Below are 27,363 nucleotides of genomic sequence, written 5' to 3'. Positions count from 1 at the left end.
ATTACTACGCACATGCCACAAATTATCCTGCTTACAATACACCAAACAGCACAGAGACAAGACTCAAACCTTCTGGCACAAAGTATTTGGAGTGATGAGACCAAGAATTAGCTTTCTGGTCACAACCATAAATGCTACATTTGGAGAGGAGTTAACAAGGCCTATGATGAAAGGTACGGAGGTGGATCGCTGATGTTTTGGGGATGTGTGAGCTACAAGTGCACAGGAAATTTGGTCAAAATTGTTGGCAAGATGAATGCAGTATGTTATCACAAAATACTAGAGGAAAATGTGCATTCATCAGCCATGAAACTGTGCATGGGACGTACTTGGACATTCCAACATGACAATGATCCAAAGCGCAAGGCCAAGTAAACCTGTCATTGGCTACTACAGAATAAAGTGAAGGTTCTGGAGTGGCCATCTCAGTCTCCTGACCTCAATATCATTGAGCCACTCTGGGGAGATCTCAAACGTGCAGTTCATGCAAGACAGCCTAAGAATTTACAGGAACTGGAGGATTTTTGCCAAGAGGAATGGGCAGCTTTACCATCTGAAAAGATAAAGAGCCTCATCCACAAATACCACAAAAGACTTCAAGCTGTCAGTATTAAGAACTGGGGTATGTGAACTTTTGATCAGGGTCATTCCGGTAGTTTCTGTTGCCATTTTGATTTAAAACACATACATTTTGAGTAAACACAATTGATTGATAATAAATGGCTTCAGCCAAACACTAACCATGAGTCAAAGAAAAGCTTTTGTGTTATCATTCATATTCTCTGAAAAGTGGCCAAGAAATCATAACTTCTGCCAGGATATGTAAACTTATGAGCACATTTTTTTTATTAATACTAGCAGTTTAGCACAGTGATGGTACATTTCTGCCCCCCTTAATACAAAGTCCCTGAGTTTGCTCATATGAATATGGCTGAGTGCAGCAGGCCATTAGTATGCTATATACAGGCAGAACAAGTACTGTCCGTGATACTATTTTTTTCTCAAATAACTTTTTATTGAAACAATTAGATTGCATACAGGAACATATGACACAGCATAAGGATAGGCAGGAAAATAAGGCACGCATCTGCCTGTGTTGCATGCATTCAAGTAATAAGTAATATGGGCCATCTACATGTATATTGGCAATAGCCAACACAAAGCTGAAGGCGAGAATGCCATATCACATCAATATGCATACGTGCACAGCAAAACATTGAACATGGAGGGGGTCTCAGGGGTACCCCCAGAAGAGAAGAAGGAGGAGAGAAAGGAGAGAAAATAAATAGGAGGGGGGGAAGGGGGAAGAAGAGGGCAGGGTCATCAAGTTAGCTTGTTTACCTGATCACGGCGGGTCCTCCCGAAGGCACCAAGGCTCCCAGACCATGTCGTGGGCTTCCAACCTGTCCTGCGGCCCAACAGTTGTTGCACCTCAGTCCAGTAGGGGACAATCAACGGGCAGCTCCAGTAAATATGGAAGAGGGAGCCTCTGTCTCCCTGACACCGCCAACAACAGTCGGAGCTAGCGGGGTATATAGTATGAAGCACATCAGGGGTCATATACCAAAACAGGAGAACCTTGTATGTATTTCCTTATATAGTGTACATAGTGAGCTCTTTGCTGCCTGAGACCAGATAGTTCGCCATTGCTCTATGGGTATTACCTCGTTGAGGGCCCTTTCCCATTGAATCATATGAGTGTTTACCTAGGGATTCCAGGGAATAGGCATTCAATATTTTGTAAAAATCAGAGATTAAGCCTTTCTGGGCCGATCCGGCCAAGACCAGCCTTTCAAAGGGAGTTGGAGGGGAAAATTGCAGGGTGGGTGCTATGGACAGGGTGTAGTGGCGGATCTGCAGATAACTATAGAATACCTGCCGGGGGATATCAAATTCGGTTTGTAGGCTGGCGAAGGGCAATAGTTTACGCGACAGGGGATCCACCAAGTTCTCAAAATGGAATAGATTCCGGGACGTCCATGGATAAGACATTTGGTGGGTGAGGCTATCTGGCACCTTGGGATTGTACATAAATGAGGTCAAGAGTGAGCATTCCCGAGGACAGACCACAGGGTCGCGACACCCAATGCCATAGTCGTCTGAGCTGTGACACAGAGCCCAGCATGCGGTCAGGGGGAACCTCCACATTCGCACTCCACAGCAGGTTGTTAGGGTGAGTCGGGGCTAACCACAGTTTTTCGATCTGAGTCCACTTGTTGTAGGACAGCTGGGTAAACCAAGAGGGTATTGCCCGGAGCCGAGTGGCCTGATAGTACCTAACAAGGTTGGGAAACGCAAGACCCCCGTCCGAGCGCGCCGCCGCCATCAGCACTCAATGTCTTTTGTAATTCCAAGTAAATTTAAGTAGGTCAGATTGGAGTTTCTGCAAGTGTTTATAAGGGACAGGGATGGGTAACGTTTGGAAAAGATAAAGAAGCTTTGGGAGTATCATCATTTTAATCAAGGCGATCTGGCCGAGCAGTGAAATGTTGTATTTTTTCCATTGCAGTAGTGAGGATCTTATTGAGCGGAATAGGGGAGGGAAATTTTCCTGGTACAAAGTAGTGAAGCTGGGGGTGATGTGTATCCCCAGGAATTTCAGGGAAGTTGTTTTCCACCGATAGGAAAAGTTGGCCTGCAGGTGGACAACCTCCACTCCAGAGATATTAATTGGGAGGGCCTCTGACTTGGAGGTGTTGATTTTATAGCCTGACAGAGCTCCATACCGAGTCAATTCCACATGAAGGTTCGAGAGGGAGATCCTAGGTTGTGTCAGGGAGAGGATAACGTCATCCGCGAACAGAGAAATTTTCAATTCCCTGCCTCGGACTGGTATCCCCCGGATGGACGGGTTGCCCCGTTTCGTGGCCGCCAAGGGTTCAACACACAGGGCAAATAGCAGGGGTGAGAGTGGGCACCCCTGCCGTGTGCCGTTGGTAACGGGAAAGGAAGGCGAGAGGGCAAAGGGTGTCTTGACCTCAGAGGAGGGGTCGGAGTAGAGATGGCGAATCGTGTTCAATAATGGGCCCCGTATCCCCACGTGGCGCACGTGATACTATTTTTATTTGCACGAACATACAATTTTTTAGGACAAGGTTTCAGGGTATGTCCCCTTCTTCAAAATTCCAGCAGTCTATATCCAGGCCAAACAAATGCCCATATACATTCCTAAAATTCAATGTTTAGAGCCCTGAAAAAAACTCAGCATTTCATCTCTCCTGACTTGGTAGGCTGTCGCTCTGTAAAATGAACTTAAAAAGAAGAGAGGGATAGAGAGGGAGGTGTAGGAAGAACCTTGACAAACAGGTAAGTTTGATAACCAATATCCAACAAGCCAAAACCAGCTCCCACCCTATTCCACTCTATAGAGATTACTTGTAAGCACTGCCAAACTTTTTTTATCCTAGAATGCCTGAATATTATTAAAGTTCATCTTTTTTTATATTTAAAAAATATTTGTGGAAACGTGCCAAAAGCAGCCTGTTTAAAGACAGCCCAAGGGAAGAATGCCACGATCATACTGCTGCATTATAGAACATAGAAAAATGCATAGATGAGGAAAAAAAAAAAGGAGGACTTTAATAGGACTTATTAACATGAATATATGCATTGTGGTGCCATATTTCACGGTTTAAGAACACTGATCAAGTCAATTGAGATAAATCTTTGCATGTCAACATGTGATAAAGCAAGGTACATTACAGCATGCATTCTGGGTATGAATCGATTTTTAAGAATGCCCAAACAAAACATAGCAATTTGAAGATTAAAAGTGGAACCTGCAGTAAAACGCAAGGGCCCGGATTCTCGAAGCACTTACGCCAACGTATCTCTAGATACGCCGCGTAAGTGCACAGATGCGCCGTCGTATCCATGCGCCTGACTCTTAATGCAAGATACGCCTGAAATTTAGCTTCATCCGACCGACGTAAGTTTCCTACGCCATCTGAGCCTGTGCGCATATTTACGCTGGCCGCAAGGGGCGCTTCCATTGATTTACGCGTAGAATATGCAAATGACCACGATACACCGATTCGCGAACGTACTTGCGCCCGTCGGAGTAGTATACGCCGTTTAAGTAAGGCGTAAAGTTATTCCACATATAGGAGGCGCATCCCATGCAAAGGTATGGACGACGGAACAGCCGTCGTATTTTACGTCGTTTACGTAGTACTACGTGAATAGGGCTAGGCATAGGATACGTTCAGTGATTCGACGTATCTTAGGCGTTCGGTCCGACGTGATTCTGAGCATGCGCACTGGGAAGCGTCCACGGGACGGCGCATGCGCCGTTCGTTCGGCCATTCATTTGCATGGGGTCACGGTTCATTTACATGTAGCACGCCCACCTTCCACCTACTTTGAATTAGGCGGGCTTACGCTGACGGATTTACATTACACCGGCACAACGTAGGGAGCGAGTGCTTTCTGAATACTGCTCTTGCCTCTGAGTTACGTCGGCGTATCGCATATACGATGCGCTACACCGGCCGAAATATGCGCCGCTCTACAAGAATCCGGGCCAAGGTCTTCTTACACTATCCAAGACCACTTACCCTTCACTACTCACTCACTGATTTATTGGTGTAAAATGTATCAATAAAAATATTAAAAAAAAAATGTATACTTACCTCACCAGTCTACCTACAGTGCATAGGCAAATACTGGGGGGGATACAAATCTTGCAAAAAAATGCTTTTGTAATGGACTGGAGAGTCTTCTCCTGAGATATCACCTTCTGTACCTACCCGAGAATCTTCAGTGATGGTACACCTGGGTGATGTGGAATACAGTAGGAGCCAAGTACACAACTAACACTTTATGCCTACTAAAAAAATGTGATTTGTGAAGGAGGAGAGGGCCTGGGTAATTTCAGTGGGCCTTTTTTACTGTGAGGTCTGCTTTTCAAACAGCCAACAACCTTTTTCGATTGAATCTTTAACCCTTTTGCTGCCAGGCCCTGTGCTCCATTTTTACACACACTTTTTTTTCCCCTTACAGCTTTTAGAGTTTCTTAAAGACGACCCAAACCATATATTTTCTGAAATAACATGACCAGTAGAATACAAATAAGGTACTACTGATTTTGAGGGCACAATGATATTTGCGCAAATGTTTATCAAAACAATATTTTTGTTAAAAATACACTAAAATCATTATTAGCAGATAAACAGTACATTTTACAAAATTCCTACTAAACATAAAAGCTTAACCTGCATTTCGTTAATAAATAAAAAATATTTGTAATTTTTAAGTTACACCTTTTTGCAGTGAAAACTGAACGTACACAAAAATGTAAATCACCAAACTTATCTAAAAATCGGAAAGGTTTTCATTGTTCCCTTACAGCTTTCAGAGTTTGTTAAAGACCCCCCAAACAATACATTTTCGGAAAGCATAGGACCAGTAGAATAAAAAGAAGGTGCTACTGATTTTTAAGGCCCCACGTTATTTCTGCAAATGTTTATCAAACAATATATTCGCAAAAAAAAACAAAAAACATTTTTAGCAGATATAAATACGGCAAATTTTACAAAATTCCTGCTGAATTCCCACTAAATATAAAAGCTTAACCTGTAATCTAGTTATTAAATAACAAATATTAGTAATTTTTAAATTATGCCTTTTTTGCAAAATGGTGAATACTGAAAGTACGCAAAAATGTAAATAACCACATTTCTATAAAAATCTGAAGGTTTTCATTGTTCCCTTACAGCTTTCAGAATTTGTTAATGACCTCGTAAACCATATATTTTCTGAAAGCACAGAACCAGTAGAATAAAAAAAGCGTGCTACTGATTTTTAAGGCCCCACGATATTTGCGAAAATGTTTGCCAATACACTAAAATCATTAACAGATACAAACAAAGCACATTTTACAAAATTCATGCTAAATGCCTTCTAAATATAAAAAGCTTAACCTGTATTGAGTTAATAACAAATATTGGTAAATTTTAAATTCTGGAGGTGTTCTTTTTTCACTTTTTTAAATACCCCACAAACCATACATTTTCGGAAATCACATGGCCAGTAGAATAAAAAGAAGGTGCTACTGTTTTTTTAAGGCACTGTGATATTTGTGCAAATGCTTATCAAAACAATATTTTTGCTAAAAAAAAAAACACTAAAATCATTAATAGTGGATTCATACATGGCAAAATTTACAAAATCCCTCTTAAATTCATAGTAAATATAAAAGTAAAAATTTTATTGAGTTAATAAATAACAAATATTTGTACATTTTAACTCGCACTTTTTTGTGAAATGGTGAAAACTGAAGGTACGTAAAACTGTAAATAAAAGTGATTTACTTTAAAAATCTGGAGGTTACCATTTTTAACTTACAGCTTTCAGAATTTGAAAAGACCCCTCAAACTAGACATTTTCTGAAAGCACATGACCTGTAGAATAAAAAATTGCTACAGATTTTTTGGGCCCCACAATAATTGCGCAAATGTTCACCATATCCCTATTTTCACAAAAAAATACACTAAAATCATTAATAGTGCACATAAACACAACATAACTTACAAAATTCCTGCTAAATTACTTATAAAGCATTGTTCACATGTGGCATACTAAAGTGTACACCCATGGAGGGCCAAGGTTACCCGCACCGGGGTGTTCCGCGCTCCCCGTACATGCAGTCCTCTTTATGTCAATTGGGATGCAACGGCTGCACAGACATAGCTGCTGTTCCCAATCTGACATCCGTGTGGGTGTGGGTACATGACCCCAATCACAGTGTGAGCTCAGGAACATGCATGCAGACCTACATGAATGCAAGATTGGGAGCAACAGCTTTGTTCGTGCAGATGCTACATCCCAAATGACATTAATGGGACTGCCTGCACAGAGATGCATCCCTGTAAAGGTATGCTGTGTATGCCCTGTGTGAACAAGACCTTAGGCCACTTTCACACAAGTAGACCGATCGGGTCAGTCTGTTTTTTCAAGGGGGCCCAATCGGACCACCCATTGCTCTCTATGGAGAGGCTGATGTAAATGGACATGTGTCTGATTACACCCACCTTCATCCAATTCAGTCCAGATGCTTACAATTAAATTGGAGACATTTAGGCTTTGCCCCCAGCCCACTCTATTGGCAAAACTACAACCATTTTACAAAACTCACCCCTTCGCAGGTGTGTTGCATCACTGAATTATACTGACCTTATGAGTAGAAGATTCTAATGTAAATTCTGCTCGAATTCCATTATTTTCTGGACTTCTGTAGTCAAACAGCGAGTTAGTAAGATAGGTGTTCCCTTTGCTGCTTAAACTCTCCCCACAGGTAAAGAAACAGGCCTCCTACAAATAGAAAAAAAACATAAAACATACATAATACTAAATAGTTAATAATACTATTCGATCACATAATGACCACATTTTAGACTGTGCAAAACACCACAGTAATTTTTTACTTTAGTAACTTGTATATAAAATATTCAGGGTAGATTTACATGATGTCACACTGGTCATAGACAGAAATGTAATTTAGATGATCAGCGATTTTTTTCGTGACTGCGACATTATGGCGGACACTTCGGACAATTTTGACACATTTTTGGGACCATTGTCATTTTCACAGCAAAAAATGCATTTAAATTGCATTCTTTATTGTGAAAATGACAGTTGCAGTTTGGAAGTTAAACACAGGGGGCGCTGTAACATTTAGTGTTCACTTAGTGTGTGTTTACTACTGTAGGGGGGTGTGGCTGTAGGACTGACATCATCGATCGAGTCTCCCTAATAAAAGGGATCACTCGATCGATGCGCCGCCATAGTGAAGCACGGGGTAGCCGTGTTTACACACAACTCTCCCTGTTCTTCAGCTCCGTGGAGCGATCGCGACGGAGCGGCTATAAACGAATAGCCGCGCCGTCGTCCCAGATCTATCCCCGAGGCTTACCGACCGCCGCATGTAGGGGGGGGGGGTCCCGATCGGACCCCCCACCCACGTCAAGCAGAGGACGTACGGGTACGTACATGTGCCTGTCCGTGCCATTCTGCTGACGTATATCTACATGAGGAGGTCAGCAAGTGGTTAAACTGATACGTATTCTTCGCAATAAGCGTTTATTGATTGGTTTGCGCAAAGGTTATAGCGTTTACAAAATAGGGCATAGTTTTAGGGCATTTTTATTAATTTTTTTTTTTTACTAGTAATGGCAGCGATCAGCGATTTTTATCAGTACTGTGACCTTATGGCAGACAATTCGGACACTTTTGACACATTTTTGGGACCATTGGTATTTTTATAGCGATCAGTGTTATACAAATGCATTGATTACTATAAAAAAGTCACTGGCAGGGAAGGGGTTAACACTAGGGGGCGAGGAAGGGGTTAAGTATGTTCCCTGGTTGTGTTCTAACTGAAGGGGGGGTGAGACTGACATGGGGAAATGACAGATCGCTGTTCATACATTGTATGAAAAGACGATAGGTAATTTCTCCCCCTGGCAGGACCGGGAGCTGTGTGTTTACACACACAGCTCCCGGTTCTCGCTCTGTAACGAGCGATCGCGGGTGCCTGGCAGTGTTCGCGACCGCTGGGCACGCGCGTCGGGACCAGGGGGCAAGCGCGCCTCCGGCGGTGTGCACACCCCCCCCTATTGGCTGCATAGCGAGATGACGTATAGCTACATGATCTCATGCAGCACAGCCAACCTGCCGCCGTATAACTGTGGCAGCTGGTCGGCAAGTAGTTAAACCCTGGTTCACATTAATGCAGGAATGAAAGCGTGCGAGTTCAGCTGAACTTGCACGATTTCATTCCCGCATGTCAGTCTGACTATTTCAAGAAACCGCATAGATGTCTATCGAAATCCCACCTGAAATTGACAAAAGTAGTATAGAAACTACTTTTGGAAATCGATGTGGCATTGCGCCAATTCTGAAGATTCTATTGCGGGCAATAGCCGCCAATTTGGTATGCGATTGGACATGTCCAATTGCATCAATGTGAACCAGGGCTTAGAGTCCATTACTGCCTGTCAAATGACGACATAAAATAAGTTATGTATTAGGAAGGATAAAGAAGGAGTTAGTGCCACCTTCTATCAAATGGAATTGTAGAGAATTCTATGCTCCATGCTGGCAGTTGTCAACATCTAATTAACAATATTCTCACAGGACAATGGTTAGGTGCAATTGTATACAAGACTGTTATTTTAATAACTGCAGTTTTAATAGGAATCATGTACTCTATAGACCTACCCTAAGACTGGTGGAACACTACCTTTATGTTTAATGAAGGACTCCAGTCAAGAATTTGAGTTTTGGAGTATACACGAAAAGCCCAGAGCTATTTACCTATACTTTTTGGATTCAACAACCAAACAAAAACACAAAAAAAACACGTTCCACTAAGCTATGTGCAGGAAAAAAATTGGGTTCCTGAAACATCACCGCAATCAACACAAACACATTTCCAATAGCCCTTACTCATATACTGTACATTCCATGATCAGTAGAGATTGCTCTCAGCTGTTCAGGATGGTCTGGTAGCTTTAAAGTGGAACTTTACTGTCTAAATCAACAATGACCATTTGTAATCCTTATACTACTAGAATTAGTAAATAGATAGGAAAGGATATCAAATGTACGTGCACTTGTACTTTTTTAAAACATTTCATCAGTTACTTCCTGGTTTCCAGGCCAACGCAAATGATGTCATACATTACATCACAAAAGTCTTAAGGAGGAGCAAGGGTTTTCTCAGTACACCCTCCTGCCTGCAGATAAATTCCAGGCAGTAACTGCTTCATGAATGATGTGCTCTTACACAAGATGGCCTCAATCAGAAATGCTAGGGGTGTTTTTCAAAGTGATTTCTCAGCAAAATAAAGCATGGAGACATGGATGGGAGAGTGAGTATGCTATGAATATTAACAATGAATTATATAACGTATTTGGTTTGTGGTGCTCAGATGCTGTGAAGTTCCACTTTAATGCTGGTCACAACCACAATATGACCAAATTATGTATTCATATGCCCAGAGACATGATTATGTGAACTTTAAAAAAAAAAAAAAAAAAAAAACGTTGAATACAAACAGTTGTAATTCCTTTTATGTCTTACATATACAGCATTTGACATGTAGCATGAATTGACACACATTTGTACTTACAGAGTCAGATCTATTTGTATTTTCCTCAAAATCTTTTATTCCCATAACTCCTTTCAAACATACGGCTTGACTCCCCACAAACCCAACCTGGCAATCAAAGAAAGGTTCTCCCTTCATTAGTACCTGTGGGAAAAATGGAATTCTATGTGAATTTTTGAAATTCATTTATTTAGTTACTACAAGCTATATGCATAGTTCCAGCTTTTCCACTGCCACTTGGTAAGCTAAACGAGAGTTGATCCAACATTAGTAAGCAGATTTTTATCAATGTGCTTTGGTATTACAAAATAAATTGGGAATTATTTCATGTAGATCAGTAAAAGGTAAAAGTCAGCTCTATGAGACAACGGTCAGTAGGGTATGGTGCAGCAAGAATGGTATCATAATGTTACTTCAAAGACTTATGAATCCTTTATAAATGCTCCTTATCCTGCAGTCTTCATTAGGCTCAGATATCCTAAGGAAATCCCCAGCAACAAAGCAGAGAAGGGTAAAAACTGACAAGGCTCAGCATTGCAGATGCAGGACTTTAAACGGACAGAAAGATGGAAATATTTTTGCCTTACTCCTCTGCCGGACTCTTCTAGGTGGAGCTCTCCTTTAGCAATGTATTGTGTTTTGTGTGTTTGCATGTTCAAACACTTGCCTAACCGTCAATCTTCTATAACACATCTCTTCTTCGGACACCAGCCAGTCTTGATATTAGATACAAATCCTTGTTATACAACACGCAACGTGAAAACAACAATAGTATACATTCAACACGGAAAAAATGCTCAGTAAAATAACCAATCCTATTGTTAATAAACAGATCACAATCAGTGGCTAATAACCTCACACAGTGGTGCTGCACCAACAAATTTACTTAGCTCCAAGTGTGGAATGATGGCTGTACTTGCCAAGTCATTTAACTCTCTTGTTACTGTTGTCTGTAAGTGAAAAAAGATGACCTCCTGACAGCTTACAATGTCCATACGTTTTAAGCATCACTCATTATGGTCTGTCACTAACAACATATAGAAAACTATACTGGCACTTAACACCTCAGCACATTCAGTACATCTCAATTTACTGACTGAATCCTAAAAAAAATGACCCCTTTTAGTAGGAAATTAGCATAACTAGGCAACTATAAAAGAGGAAAATGAAGAAATGGATGATTATACAACATACCACAAACCCTGGGCTTTATTTTGTTCTACAGGCTGCTTACTTCACATCTCCCAGTTTGTTCATTTATACTGAATTATTTATTCCAAGTACTCAAACTTCCCAGCATAAAACCATGCTGCAAAGGTAAGGTGTCTTATTGGAAGACTGCTTCAGGGCCAACACAATTCAAACTGGATTCACTGAACTGAAATGATCACTAGAAGCTATATTATTATTATTTAAGGTACTTGTATAGCGCCGTCAATTTACACAGCACTTTACATATACATTGTACCTTGACATCAGTCCCTACCCTCAAGGAGCTTACAATCTAAGGTCCCTAACTCACATTCATATACTGGGGCCAATTTAGACAGAAGCCAATTACCTATCAGGATGTCTTTGGAGTGTGAGAGGAAACCAAAGTACCCAGAGGAAACCCATGCAGGCACAGGGAGAACATGCAAACTCCAAGCAGGTAGTGTCGAACCAGTGACACTTTTTACTGCTAGGCAAGAGTGCTACACCACTGTGCCACCCATGCTTGCAAAGCTGACATTGTCAGTTTTGAAAATGTAACACACCAAAACTTCCACAAGCGGCCTGTGTAGAAATCTTCCTAATATGTAGTTAGCCTGCCGAGAGCATTGAATGTATGTTCTTTGGTACTAGTGGAGTCAATCAAACCCTAGCCCCGATCTGATACTACAGCTGTCCCCACAACCTCTACACCGAGAACTGAGCAATTAAAGGCCACTGATTGCTTAGTTCTTGGGGCAGCTCTGAGCACAGAACAGTGACTGCCAGTCACCACTCTGTGCTCTGCCTCTCCAACACTCACTGGAGCTTCAGACTGTAGAGAAAGTAGAAGTGGCTAGACCCAGCATTATTGTCGGGCAAACGAACTTTGGCCATACTTCTTTTTAAAAAAAAATGACACAAGTCCATCAAGTCCAACCTGCGTGTGCGCGCTTTTATGTCAGTATTACATTGTATATCCCTGTATGTTGTGGACCTTTAGGTGCCCATCTAATATTTTTTGGAAATGATCAATGCTCCCTGCTGAAACCACTGCTTGTGGAAGAGAATTCCACATCCCTATCGTTCTTACAGTAAAGAATCCTCTACGCCGTTTAAGGTTAGTTAGGAAAAGTTTTATCCCTATTGTGGGGTCACCAGTACGGTATTTGTACATTAAAATCATATCCCCTTTCAAGCATGTCTTCTCTAGAGAGAATACGTTCAGTGCTTGTAATCTTTCCCCATAACCAAGATCCTCCAGTCCCTTCATTAGTTTTGTTGTCTTTCTCTAGACTCTGTCCAGTTCCAGCACATCCTTCCTGTGAACTGGTGCCCAGAACTGGATGTCATACTCCAGGTGCGGCCGCAACAGAGTTTTGTAGAGTGGGAGAATTATTTTATCTCTGGAGTTAACCCCCTTTTTAATGCATGGCAATCTTCTGTTTGCTTTGTTAGCATCAGCTTGGCATTGCATGCCATTGCTGAGCCTATCATCTTCTAGGACCCCCAGGTCCTTCTCCATCCTAGATTCCCACAGAGGTTCTCCCCCAGTGAGTAGATTGCATTTGTGTTTTTGCCACCCAAATGCATTATTTTACATTTTTCTACAATAAACCTTGCAGTTGCCATGTAGTTGCCCACCTCACTAATTTGTTCAGATCTTCTTGCAAGGTTTCCACAACCTGCGGAGACGCTATTGCCCTGCTTAACTTTGTATCAACCACAAATACTGAGATTGCGCTTTTCATCCCATCCTCCAGATCATTTATGAATAAGTTAAATAGAATTGGTCCCGGGACAGAACCCTGGGGGACCCCACTTTCCACACCAGACCATTTAGAGTACTCACCATTTATCACTACCCTTTGAACTTGCCCCTGTAGTCAGTTCTCTATCCAGGTACTCACACTTTGGTCCATACCGACAGACTTTAGTTTGTACAGTAAACGTTTATGGGGAACTCTATCGAATGCCTTTGCAAAATCCAGATACACCACATCTATAGGCCGCCTTCCTTTATCTAGAAGGCAGCTCACTTCTACATAGAAAGTTAATAGATTGGTTTGGCAAGAAAGATTTTCCATGCCAATTTCTGCTAATGATACTGTTTTTATTACTAAAATCTTGTATTTAGTCCCTTATTATTCGGTCCAAGAGCTTGCAAACTATTGACGTTAGGCTAACTGGTCTGTAGTTCCCAGGGATATATCTGGGTCCTTTTTTAAATATTGGTGCTACATTGGCTTTTCTCCAATCAGCTGGTACCAAAAATTAGGAACAATGGTCTGGTAATTACTTGACGGAGTTCCTTAAGGACCCTCAGGTTCAAGCCATCTGGTCCCGGTGACTTATTTATGTTAAGTTTTTCAAGTATTCCCAATTCTATTCTCTGTTAACCATGGGGGTGCTTCCTGTGATGTGTTACGAGGATAAACCTTGCCGTTTTGATTACTGAAGCCCCCCGTTTCCCTTGTGAAGACTGAGGAGAAGAATATATTTAAAACCTTCGCCATCTCTCCATCCTTTGTAACCAGATTCCCTTCATCATTCTTTATGGGCTGATATGATCTGTATTCCCTCTTTTACTATTAACATACTTAAAGTGTTACTAAAGGAAACATATTTTGTTTTTTTAAATAAACATGTCTGTCATACTTACCTCCACTGTGCAGTTCGTTTTGCACAGAGTGGCCCCGATCCATGTCTTCTGGGGTCCCTCGGCGGCTGTCTCTGGTCCTCCCCGCAATTAGTCACCACAGTCATGCGAGAGCTCGCATGGTGGTTACTAATTGCGGGAGCGCTCCCGTGATACAGCGAGCGGCCATAGCCGCTCACTGTATCAATCGGCCCCGCCCCTCGGTGCGCCGCGTCACTGGATGTGATTGACAGCAGCGCCAGCCAATGGCTGCACTGCTCTCAATCCATCTGCTCTAGCCAATCAGCGGCCATGCTGATCGGCGAAGAGGATCGCGGGACCGCGCGCGGGACTTTCGAGGGGTCAGTTAAGTATAAGGTGGGCTCGGGGGGGGGGGGGGGGCGGCAGTATCAGATGTATTTTCACCTTAATGCATAGATTGCATTAAGGTAAAAAAACATTTTCCTTTACAACTCCTTTAAAGAATTTCTTGGTATTTTTTTTAAACTCTCCTATGCTATGTGCTTTTCATTTTCTATTTCAGCCACCCTGATTGCACCTTTACATTTCTTATTGCATTCTTTGTAAAGTTGGAATGCTGATGATGACCCCTCAGCCTTGTATTTTTTGAAAGCCTTCTCCTTTTCTTTTACTTGCATTTTGACATTGAAGTTAAGCAACCCAGGACTTTTATTAGCTCTTTTAAAATTATTACCCATCGGGATGCACTGGCTTGTACCCTTATTTAATATGCTCCTAAAGCACACCAATTTTTCCTCCGTGTTCTTTGTTCCTAGGATTTTATCCCATTAAATATCTTCTAGCAAGGAGTGTAATTCATGGACGTTGGCTCATTTTAAATTCAGTGTCTTTGTGTTTCCCGTTTGTGTGATTTATACTGAAACTAAATTGACTTGTGATCTCTGTTTCCTGAATTGCCCCGTATTTCCACATATGCGAACCGGTCTGTATTGCTAGTAATTAGTAGGTCTAGTAACGCATTGTTTCTCGTTGGTGCATTTACCAGCTGACCCATGAAATTGTCCTGCAATGAATTGTCCCCCCCCCCCACCACCTAGTTTAAAAGGCCCTCTAACTTTTTGGCCATCCTCTCTCACAGCCGATCTGCATCTTCCTCATTTAGGAGCAGTCTGTCCCTGCTAAAGAGCTGGTAACTGATAAGTCTGCCCAGTTCTCCAGGAACCCAAACCCCTCCTTTCTACACCAGATCTGCCTTTCTGTGGTTGCTCGAGGTACCGGTAGTATTTCTGAGAATATTACTTTGGAGGTCCTAGTCCTCAATTTGGCTCGTAAATCCCTAAAATCGATTTTTAGGACTCTCCATCTTCCTCTGACTTTGTAATACTTAGCTGAGCCCCATCTCAATCCAGCGATGTGCATGAGAGCAGCAGCTCACTTGGGTCTCTTGCTCCTTATTGGCTAAGACAGCAGCAGAAGCCACCACAGCCAGAGAGCCAATGAGGAGAGAGCGGGGGCAGGGCTGAGCCATGCCCCGTGTGAGCGGACACACGAGCAGCAGCTCAGGAATGAGTCTGTTCAAGTGCCCCCTATAGCAAGTTGCTTGCTATGGGGGCACTCTGCAAAAGAAAGTGGCATGCCTGGTTCTACCCTGTAAATCTGTATTTTACAGCTATCAATAAGAGGATAAATTAAACATTTATATTATAGTAACAACACACCTTAAATATAGCTTGGATGTTGGAAGTGATATTTGAATATTCAAAGTAAACCATATTTTATGTTTGCACAGAAGACCATATAGCGTAAAATATACAGGCTTTACCTCAATTGTTGTCCCTTCTTGTTCCCATCGTATGACTTCTCTGGATTTCACCTTCTGGGGGCTGTAATAGCTGCTTTCAGCTTGCATTTCAGTGAGCTGAAAAACAATACAACACACACACCTTCAATCCAGCCAGCACCGGCATTAAAGAGTGGCAATCTGTCATTACTAGACTGCATTGATGAAGACAAATTAAAGTTCACTGTTGGCCAGAGTGTATTATTGGACAGGAAACAGGTGCAAACCAAACAGCTGCAAGACATTAAGCACACCACTGCATAGGAGGCTGAAGTTAAATATGCCAAGTGTAATGTAAAGCAGGGCAGGAGCCAGTCCAGTCAACACACTGCCTTTCATTTTACTTTCACCTCTTCTCTCAACGCAGCATTTCTGCATGGGATGAAAAATGGTGGGGCATCTGAAACAACACTTTTGTGGTACACGGCTCCTTGCATTCCACCATAGTCTTGCGATTCGCGAATGGTGGGGATTGACTAGCTGACAAAAGGTTAAACATTAGTCAATCACTGAGATCTTCTTAAAGATATTTACGTCTAGATCTGTCATGACATTAGCAGCATATAGGCAGTAACAGTTATGGAAAAGAAACACGTGGGCCTCCACACTGCGAAAGCCCATGTGTTCCTGGTTAGCAGAGTACCAACTTACAAGCTACTCAGGTAAACTGAGAACAGAGGGCTACACCCAGCAAAATACATTTGGCTTATACATTCACAGCTAATCCTAAAAATACAGTTTTGGCACTGCATTTTTGCTGGCCCCATCATTGATGACCTTTGCTGCCAGGAACCCAATGTAGTTAAAGACCACACAGTTGCAAACTTTATTGGTGTTGAATTTAACTGAGCACCGAATTCTCAGCCGTAGATAACTGACCACTAATGTGACAACATGGCTGACAGCAACACCTTAACCTTTCCCACTGGGCACAAAGCCATAACAGAACAAGCAGGTGATATTTAAAATATTTATTTTCCAGATCAAGACTTGTTGCCGACATTTCCAGGCAGATTTTTTGATGCAACCCTTTTGAGAATGGTAGATTGTGATTCTAGAAAACATTGTTATTTTAGGTACACTGTATGTTCACAAAGGTAGTGTTATAGCTATCCTGATAACATTATTTTTAGTTAGGTTTAGTTTAGGGGTATATTCAAGTTAAAGTAAAACCTGCCAAAAGCAAAAATATGAATCCTGCCATTTGTAACTTAAAACAAACACGGACTTGCCTGTGAAACGAGGACATTTTGCATCAACACTACTTGCTGCAGATCAATGACTCAAAGAATCGAAGCCAGAGGAAAAGCATACAAGGAAGACATGTTTTTTCCAAAAGAGATCTGAAAGGGCAACATTTGTTTTATCCTCACTGCAGTTTTCTGTTAGGGCTAGTTTACACTTGCTTCAAAACATGGCTTCGGACACGCTTTGTTAAAGCTCTCTGAAAGCCAGTCAAAGCCCCCCTGTCACTGTCACTAAATAAAATGGTATGCTTACAGCCCTGTTTACACCTTGTGTTTGCTTTGCTTCGGCTTTGCTTCAAAAAGTATACCCCGTGTAGCTTTAGTGCAGGGTTTGACAAATTTGCTTTGAATCTAAAAGCCAGCTAAAAAAGTTAGGAACCAGAAAACGCGCCCCGTCCCGCTGAGCTTGCGCGCAGAAGCGAACGCATACGTGAGTAGCACCCGCATATGTAATCGGTGTTCAAACCACACATGTGAGGTATCGCCACGATTGGTATAACGAGAGCAATAATTCTAGCCCTAGACCTCCTCTGTAACTCAAAACATGCAACCTGTAGAATTTTTTAAACGTCGCCTACGGAAATTTTAAAGGGTAAAGGTTTTCCCCATTCCACGGGCAGACAGAATTTTGAAGCGTGACATGTTGGGTATCAATTTACTCAGCGTAACATTATCTTTCTTAATATAAAAAAATTGGGCTAACTTTACTGTTGTCTTATTTTTTAATTGAAAAAATCAATTAATTGCTTTTCCTCTGCAGTAATTGCTGACAGCTGAGGAGGAGGAAATTTGGGGTATCCTGTGTCTCCGTGCGCCCCACCTCCCCCGCCATGCGATCACGTCGGGCCGCGCCGGTAATTGAGGCCACTGCTTTGCGGCCTTCTGCAGGCCTATGATTCCTTACCCGGGCTCCAGGTACGCTAATTCTAGTCGCAATTGCGACCGGATTTTGTCGAACCTTGCTTTAGTGGCACTTCAAAGCATCTTCAAAGCCCCATATAAGTATATGGCAAAGCTCGCTTGAAGCACCTAAAGCTTTTGAGACGCTTTAGCTTCACTTTGTTTTGAAGAAATTGCTGAGTAAAGATCAGTATAATCTGTCAGATTTTTTGTCCCCATCATCAGGATCCCTCCAGCCCCCCTAAATACTTACCTGAGCATGATCTTGAACCAGCGCTGTGTCCATAAACAGCAGCTCTCTCCTCTTCTCCTCTTTTTCCCTCTCCTCACAGATCAGAGAGGCAGCAATGGGAGCCACTGGCTCCAGCTGCTGTCAATCAAATTCAGTGACAAGGGAGTGAAAGAATAGGGCTGAGCCACTCTATGGACACAGCGATCGTAGAAGTGCCCCCATAGGCAGCAGCTTCCTACAGGCGTACCCGCCGAAGATAAGGAGCCAGGAGTACCAGAAGAGAGTTCCAGAAGAGGTTTTGGGCTGCTCTGTGCAATATCATTGCACAGAGCAGGTAAAACATGGTTTATTTATTTTTAAGACGCTTTAGAACCACTAAGTTTGACAAAGTTGAGGAGACAGTAAGCATTATGCTTATAATATGGGGTTACAGCACATTTCCCAACTCGCTCTGGCTGCCCTGTGGTAGCTGCGACCTGCCACTGGCCTACAAGAACAAGTAATGCCATTCCCCATCAACAGAGAGGTAGAAATGAATGCTGCAATATATACAACTGAAGATTTCTTTGTAGTCCCATGGGACTTTTCCGCTTTACTATCTGAGCACCAGATTCTAATAATGTCACAAAGAGCGTGATGTGAAGCCAAGAAGCTATGAAAAGAAAGTTAGCTTTATATATATAGCACAAATTCCCTCTTTCCTCCTCATCAGCTGTCAGCAATTACTGCAGAGGAAAAGCAATTAATTGATTAAAAGAACTCAAACATTACAAGAACAATTTTCAACAGTATTAGGAAAATGTTACGTTTAATTTGGCATGTTTTTTCTCTTTGCGCTGGAAGGGTATCAACCACTCCAAATGCTAATGCAGAAATATAACCCCCTTTTTTTAATACCAAAAAATAAACCACAAATTAATTCCATACATTCTTTGCTAGAAACGAGAACAATGAAAGCTAATGTTTTCCATCTCAATGCAACATGTGAATCTCATACAGAACATTTCATTGCAGATGTAACTTCTCTTTCCTGTTGGATGTTTGTTAATTTGTTGCAGGTCATCCGAGGGTAGGAGGTGTTAAAAAGCAGCAGAACTGCTACTCACAATGCACATTACAGTGTGGGAAGAGAGCTTGTTAATCAGAGACAGAAATGGAAACACTGAGATGTGTAGTACTACAAATATATTGACGAGTACTTATTTTTGGGACAAATGCGTAAAGTGTTCGTATATATATTCACTTACCTGCTTTTCTCGGGTCCCTGCCAGCGCTCTGGGCCCCTCTTCCTTGCTGAGTGCCCTCACAGCAAACTACTTGCTGTGGGGGCACTCGTGCGTGCTCGCTCCTGAGCTGGCTCTGTGTCCATAAGACACAGAGCGCGACTCAGCCCTCCCCCCCCCTCACTGGTTATTGACAGCAGCGGGAGCCATCTCAGCCAATCAGGAGGGAGAGACCCGGGAGAGCCTCAGGAGAGCCTCGGGTCTTGTGCAAATTGCTGGATCAAAATTGAGCTGAGGGGGGAGCTGTACGCTGAAGGTTTTTTAACTTAATGTATAAAATTCATGAAGGTAAAAAACATTCAGCCTTTATAACCACTTTAAAATAGTTCATGGGAGAGTCATGCGTATGAATTACAGGCATGTATTGAGGTCTAGATTTTTTTTTTTTGTATTGCATTGAAAAATAAATAATTCTAAAGATTACCCAACACAATTCAGCTACATTCACACTTGAGTGTAGGGTAGTCAAATGATTTTAAAGGCATTTTTGTGCTCATGTTAGGAGCAATTTGCAGTATAGGGGCTTCTTCGGGGTAGGAATGTGTGTTTTTTGGCCACAAACTTTCATTATGGGAGTACTTGGGAAAAAAAGTGTTTTTTTTGTTGCGCTCCACTGAAGTCTATGAATAATAAAAAAAATACATTGGCAAAATCTGCCTGAAAAAAAGCTCCTGTACTTTGCTGAGCAACAGACTCCTGAGCAGCCAAAGAAGGGGTTAATGCCACTGCTGTATCGCTTTGCAGGCACTTCGGCTGCGCTGCCCATTCATTTCAATGGGCAGGGTGGTGGAGGAGCGGTGTATACACCGCTCCTCCACCACCCCAAAAACGCTGCTTGCAGGACTTTTTCTAGCTTCCTGCAAGTGCCAGTCCATTCAGACACGGAGCTGCGGCTCTGCCCTACCCCCTCTTTCCTGATTGGTTTATTGACTTTGATTGAAAGCAGCAGGAGCCATAGGCACCCATTGCTGTGTCTCTGCCAATCAAGAGTCCCGGACAGCTAAGGCTCTCGTGAAACATCACTGGATCGAGATAGGGCTCAGGCAAGTACTAGGGGGGCTGCTGCACACTGAAGGTTTTTTTATCTTAATGCATAACGATAAAAAAAACTTCTGCCTTCAGAACCACTTTAAAGGGGTTGTAAAGGTAATACAAAATTAAAATAAAACATAATAACAAATATGTCCAATCTTACCTACTCTGTGCAATGTAATCACTCACAGCAGGCGGGAACCCTTCTCTTTTTGGGTCCCCCGCCAGTGCTCCTGGCACCTCCTCTCTGGCCATTGACAGACAGTGGGACACGGGCCGGGCCCCCTGCTTTCTCGTCACTAGCTTTGATTGATGGCTCCCGATGCCCCAACAATGCCAGCGAGACCCAGAGGTCAGGGGAAAAAACATCTGCAGACGTGCACTGCGCTGGATCGAATTAGGTCTTGGGTAAGTAAAGAGGGGGATGAGGGGGCTAGGCTGACACCGAAACATTTTTTACCTTAACGCAAAGAAGGTATTAAGGTAAAAAATTTTTATACTTTACACCCCCTTTAAGCACTTTTACTAAAGCCCAACGCTCAATAAAAAGCAAGGAAGCAGCTAAACAGCAACTGAAGTTGTTGCTGACGCATACAAAAAATATATACCTGAAAAGACTTTCTCCAATTTGATAAAGGACTATCCAACACACAGTGCACCTGCAACTCAGTGTAAATAATTTTTTTTAGCAATCACCAACAGAATCTAACCCTCCTTGGAAAAACTCTGATCTCTCCCTAACCTGCTACAAGACTGTCCAACACACTGCAAATATGCCTGTGACACTGGTAAAAGTAGTTTTCAGCAATCAGTAGCACCTAACTCTCCCTGCAGTCTTCTCCAATCACAAATTACAAAGGTTTGGGAACAACTAAAGCCCTGTACACACGATAAACTGTTTTCACTGGACAAACTGATCGTGTGTGGGTCCCACAAAAAAAACGATCGTCTGTGTGTAAGTCCATCGGTCAAAAATCCATGCATGCTCGGAAGCATTGGACTTCATTTTTCTCAGCACGTTGTAGTGTTTTATGTCACCGCGTTTTGGCACGGTCGGATTTTTGACCGATGGTGTGTAGGCAAGACTGATAAAAGTCAGCTCCATCGGATATCCGACAAAAAAAATCCATTGGATTAGATTCCATCAAATATCCGATCGTGTGTACAAGGCTTTATAGTTGACCTGAACCTCATCCCTAGCAACAAGCTATTGATGACTCTACCACATTTTGCTTTGCAATAAAGTCAGAAAGTCAATAAATACTGCATACCTACCTTAAAAGTTACAGTGGCCTTTGTGCAGTAAAAACCTATGGAGACAACTGGATCTTTGGACAGCTGAGACTTTGTTCCTTGGAATGCATTTCCGTCTTCTGATCCCATGTAGCCACCTTCTCCATCATCATCATCACCAGAACTGACAATAGCAGGAACAAAAGACCAGGCCCATGACACCCAACCCTGCTGTTCATCATCATCTTGCATAGCGTACATCTCTTGCGCCGGATACTGTATTCCTGCTACCAGCTCTTCCTCAGTTCCTGTAAAAAAATATACAATGAACCATCTACAACGTGCTGTGTACACAAACTACACCATCATATACAAGTTATAAAATGCATCAGTTTCAATGAATGGCATATTTTTTTGGGGTAGCCCCATGATCACACTACTCCGTGTGCTGTGTCTCAGTGAGAGGCTCAATAACAGAGCTTTAGGCTCCATTTAAACGATTCCCAGTGGGACTTTGGAGCATGATTGTTAGATTGTAAGCTCTTCTGAGCAGGGCCCTCTTAATCCTCTTGTATTTTATTGTATTGTAACCATTTTGTCTCCCTTTATATTGTAAAGTGCTGCGTAAACTGTTGGCGCTATATAAATCCTGTATAATAATAATGATTGTGATCTGACTTTACATTCTATGAATCAAAGCCCAATCAAAAGTCGAACCAAAGTCGTGCATGCACCTTTTCAAAGTATATGTGTACCCCTTTGTTCAGAGAAAATGGAGTACTGTACGTGATGCTTTTTTTTATTTATTTGCACCACTTTGTTGAGGAATACAAGATAAATGCTAGAACTATATATATATATATATATATATATATACACACATATACACACACACACACATACATATATATATATATATATATATATATATATATATATATATATATATATATATATATATATATATATATATATATATATATATATATATATATATATATATATATATATATATATATATATATATATATATATAGCAACTGAAATACATTGCCATGTACAAGTGTTACGTGCCAACAAAAATACATAAATTAAAAATATTAAAACTGCATGGCAGCTTTGCAGCTCCAGACAAGCCAGGCTCAGCTATCTAAAAAAATTGCATATATGGGCTCTTTCACAGGAGCAGACTCGGCCAGCAAATCGGCCTGCTCAAAAGGGGATCTGTACCCAGATTCCCGCTGAGCAGGCGGATAGCATATTATTGCAGAGAGGACATGAACACAGCCCACTTTCCTTTATGGGCGGTCAGATGTAAAGGACTGCCCATCAATTTTCATCCCACTGTCATTCGATCTGCCAGATGGATGGGGAATGGATCCCCCTGCCATCTGTTTTTAGCAAGTAGGATTGGATGACGGCGGGTGTAAAAGGACACATGTCCATTCACATCTGCCACTCCATAGAGGGCAATGAATAGTGCCGATCAGGTCAGTCTAAAAAAAAAAAAAAAAGACAGCTGGACATGATCCGCCCGTGTGAAAGGGGCTTTAGGAAACATATCCACATATCTGCCATCCAAAGGAGGTTAAAGACACCCATGTGAGCTTCAAATGAACTTCTCTCTCACTCCTCCAATGTTGTTAAAAATTAGGTCAGAACATGAGTTCTCCTAAATCTATTACTTGTAGAGTGAATCTGTGTGACAGATGGGCTGGGAGTACACCAAGACTTAGTTACTTTGGTTAGGTGGGTAGCTGCTCATTCCATTCGTTAGCAGGAGTGTAGAAATCAACAGAAGCAGTACACCCCGCCCACACACACACACATATTTTACATTATATACCAGTTATGTTGTTCTTAGAAAAAAAAAAAAAAAAGTCAGGAAATGTGGCAACATCTGCATTAGATGAAAGGTAAAATTTCCTCTGCTATGGAACTACTGCAGGTTTCCTTCTTCTTCTCCATATATAAGCATAGTCAAACAAACACATCTCACACACACACACACAAACATCATCATTGACATCACCTCTGACTAGCAAGACAACTTACCACTGTAGGGGTGAAAGAGCAATTAAACTGTTCCTGCTTGTTGCTTCTAGATCAGAAAAAGATCACTTTTGACAGACATATAATGAACTACCTTCAAACCTTGAAAGTAAAGGTTAGGGAGAGCACAGCTGTTTGCCAAGACACAGGAATGACCTCATTTGTGTGCAGAAAGACAACTTACATACCAAGTTGTTTTAACCCTCTACAGCCAGAGGTTCTGCCACGTGGGTTAAAATAATTCACAGGTCATTCAGCTATTTTACTTATCTTGATTTGGAGCCAATAACCTCCAAATTACAATTAAAGAGGCCATTTAGGGAAACAAAACCTTAAAAAAGTAACCAAAATATTAAAACTCAAGCAAGCCAAGCCTCTGCAAACTTTGGCTTACAAATATAAAATTTATAAAGGCAAGCTGTGGTTTAAAAAAAAAAGGGAGGTGTGGTGGAAATTTTGAGAGGTCATACTGCAACATGTGAGCTACATTTTTGTTGTTCCTGTACACAGATAACAATTGTCATTTGTAGGACCTCACTGATAAACTTTTTATAGTGCCATAAATGTATGCATAACTTTACACATATATTTATTACATTCACATTAAAATTAGCCCCTGCCCTCGAGGAGCTGACAGTCTAAGGTCCCTAACACACATTCATACATTCTAGAGCCTCTTTTTAGACAGAACCAACTGTCTTTTGGCGTGTAGGAGGAAACCCATGTAAGAACAGGGAGAACATTCAAACTCTGTGCAGGTAGTGCCATGGTTGGGATTCAAACTGACGACCCTAGCCAGAAGTGTTAGCTATTTCTCTTAATTTAGTTTTTTTTCCTAGCAAAGTTGGAGTGGAGGGGCAAATCAGGATACAAGGGTCATAAAAAGCCACCCAACTCTCAATATCCACATGGAAATACTAAAATGAATGAAAAACAGACCGGGTTTGCTTTTGTTTGTAGGATAAAATATACCCACAGTAGGTCGTAGTCACATTATTAATTAGGTTGAAAAGTCCAAATGGAAGTTTTCTGCCAGAGTACTTGAACTGTTATGTGAATGCCTTATGCCGCCTACACACGATCGGGATTTTGCCTGGCCAAATCACAACAGAATTCCGACAACATTCCATCGGAGAAAAATAGAACAGTTCTAAATCTAAACTCCGATGGAATTCATCGGACTTTCCGTTGAAAAAAAACTCGGATGGAGCTACACATTATTATTTATTATACAGAATTTATATAGCACCAACAGTTTGTGCAGCGCTTTACATGATGTAAGACAGTACAATCACAATACAATTCAATACAGGAGGGATCAGAGGGCCCTGCTCGTTAGAGCTTACAATCTAGAAGAGTACACATGATCAGAATATCCAATCGTGTGTACGCGGCATTAGATGGTGATATGGTTCACGTGTTTATGTGTCCGTTTATGAAGCAGTGAAAAATATCCACTGCTCCGCTCTCCGGCATTCACAGTGGAGATCGTTCTCGCTTATGAAGCAGTGTAGATCGCTTCTCCTTTTGTAAAGTTAAGCGATCTATAAACGCTTCGAACAGTAGAGAACACCCCGTTACTGTAATCTCATGAGACATAGCAAGATTACAGTACCAGAAATTCACACAAAAACTTTTTTTTCAGATCCTCAGAGAGTTCCATGTTGAACTTCCAGTGACCAGTATAAGAGAGTGAGGGCGATGACACCAAATTTAACACACCTGCTCTCCATTAACACCTGAGACCTTGCAACACTAATTAATCACATGACACCGTGGAGGGAAATGGCTAATTGAGCATTTTCAATTAGGGGTGTACTCAGTTTTGTTGCCAGCAATTTAGGCATTAATGGATGTGTGTTATTTTGAGGTGACAGAAAATTTACACCGATATACAAGCTGTACACTCACTACTTTACATTGTAGCAAAATGTAATTTCTTTAGTGTTGTCACATTAAAAGATACAGTGACACAAAAAAGTATTTAGTCAGCCACCAATTGTGCCAGTTCCCCCATTTAAAAAGATGAGAGAGGCTTGTAATTGTTATCATATGTATACCTCAACTAAGAGACAAAATTTGGAAAAAAATCCAGACAATCACATTGTCTGATTTGGAAAGAATTTATTTGCAAATTATGGTGGAAAATAAGTATTTGGTCAATATCAAAAGTTCAACTCAATACTTGTTATATATCCTTTGTTGGCAATGACAGAGGTCAAACGTTTTCTGTAAGTCTTCACAAGGTTGTCACACACTGTTTCTGGTATGTTGGCCCATTCCTCCATGCAGATCTCCTCTAGAGCAGTGATGTTTTTGGGCTGTCGCTGGGCAACACGGACTTTCAAAACCCTCCAAAGGTTTTCTATGGGGTTGAGCTCTGGAGAATGGCTAGGCCACTCCAGGACCTTGAAATGCTTCTTACGAAGCCACTCCTTCATTGCCCGGGCGGTGTGTTTGGGATCATTGTCATGCTGAAAGACTCAGCCACGTTTCATCTTCAATGCCGTTGCTGATGGGAGGAGGTTTGCAATCAAAATCTCACGATACATGGACCCATTCATTCATGTACACGGATCAGTCCCTTTGCAGAGAAACAGCCTCAAAGCATGATGTTGCCACCCCCATGCTTCACAATAGGTATGGTATTCTTTGGTTGCAACTCAGCATTCTCTCTCCTCCAAACACGACGAGTTGTGTTTCTACCAAACAGTTCTACATTGGTTTTATCTGACCATATGACATTCTCCCAATCCTTTTCTGGATCATCTAAATGCTCTCTAGCAAACCTCAGATGGGCCCGGACATGTACTGGCTTAAGTGGGGGGACACGTCTGGCACTGCAGGATCCGAGTCCCTGGTGTTACTGATGGTAGCCTTTGTTATGTTGGTCCCAGCTCTCTGCAGGTCATTTACTAGGTCCCCCCCGTGTAGTTCTGGGATTTTTGTTCACCATTCTTGTGATCATTTTGACCCCACGGGTGAGATCTTGGTCTTGTATGTCTTTCATTTTCTAATTATTGCTCCCACAGTTGAATTCTTCACACCAAGCTGCTTGCCTATTGCAGATTCAGTCTTCCCAGCCTGGTGCAGGTCTACAATTTTGTTTCTGGTGTCCTTCGACAGCTCTTGGTCTTCACCATAGTGGAGTTTGGAGTGTTACTGTTTGAGGTTGTGGACTGGTGTCTTTTATACTGATAACAAGTTCAAACCGGTGCCATTAATACAGGTAATGAGTGGAGGACAGAGGAGCCTCTTAAAGAAGAAAATACAGGTCTGCGAGAGCCAGAATTATTGCTTGTTTGTAGGTGATCAAATACTTGTTTTCCACCACAATTTGCAAATAAATTCTTTCCAAATCAGACAATGTGATTGTCTGGTTTTGTTTCCACATTTTGTCTCTCATAGTTGAGGTATACCTATGATGACAATTACAGGCCTCTATCATCTTTTTAAGTGGGAGAACTTGCACAATTGGTGGCTGACTAAATACTTTTTTGCCCCACTGTATAATAAAATATTTACAAAAATGTGAGGGGTGTACTCACTTTTGTGAGTACATGGACGTTCTCCCATTTCAGTGGCTATGCCGGGATGATGCCTGCACCTACAAGTATCATT

The 27,363-nt window shown here is 41.8% G+C and overlaps 1 protein-coding gene across 1 annotated transcript in view; it reads right to left on the bottom strand.

Annotated features, from left to right (window-relative positions):
* Nucleotides 1-27,363, bottom strand: part of VPS13B (vacuolar protein sorting 13 homolog B) — a 1,252,356-nt gene that overhangs the window by 1,073,232 nt on the left and 151,761 nt on the right. The window contains 4 exon segments of the mRNA XM_040354774.1: nt 7,174-7,311; nt 10,134-10,256; nt 15,746-15,841; nt 21,733-21,998. Coding sequence (XP_040210708.1) covers nt 7,174-7,311; nt 10,134-10,256; nt 15,746-15,841; nt 21,733-21,998 — 623 coding nt within the window.

Source organism: Rana temporaria, chromosome 5 (assembly GCF_905171775.1).
Source record: "Rana temporaria chromosome 5, aRanTem1.1, whole genome shotgun sequence".
Lineage (NCBI taxonomy): Eukaryota > Metazoa > Chordata > Amphibia > Anura > Ranidae > Rana > Rana temporaria.
The sequence above is the reverse complement of the archived record's forward strand: the minus strand, read 5'-3'. Positions and strand labels throughout refer to the sequence as shown.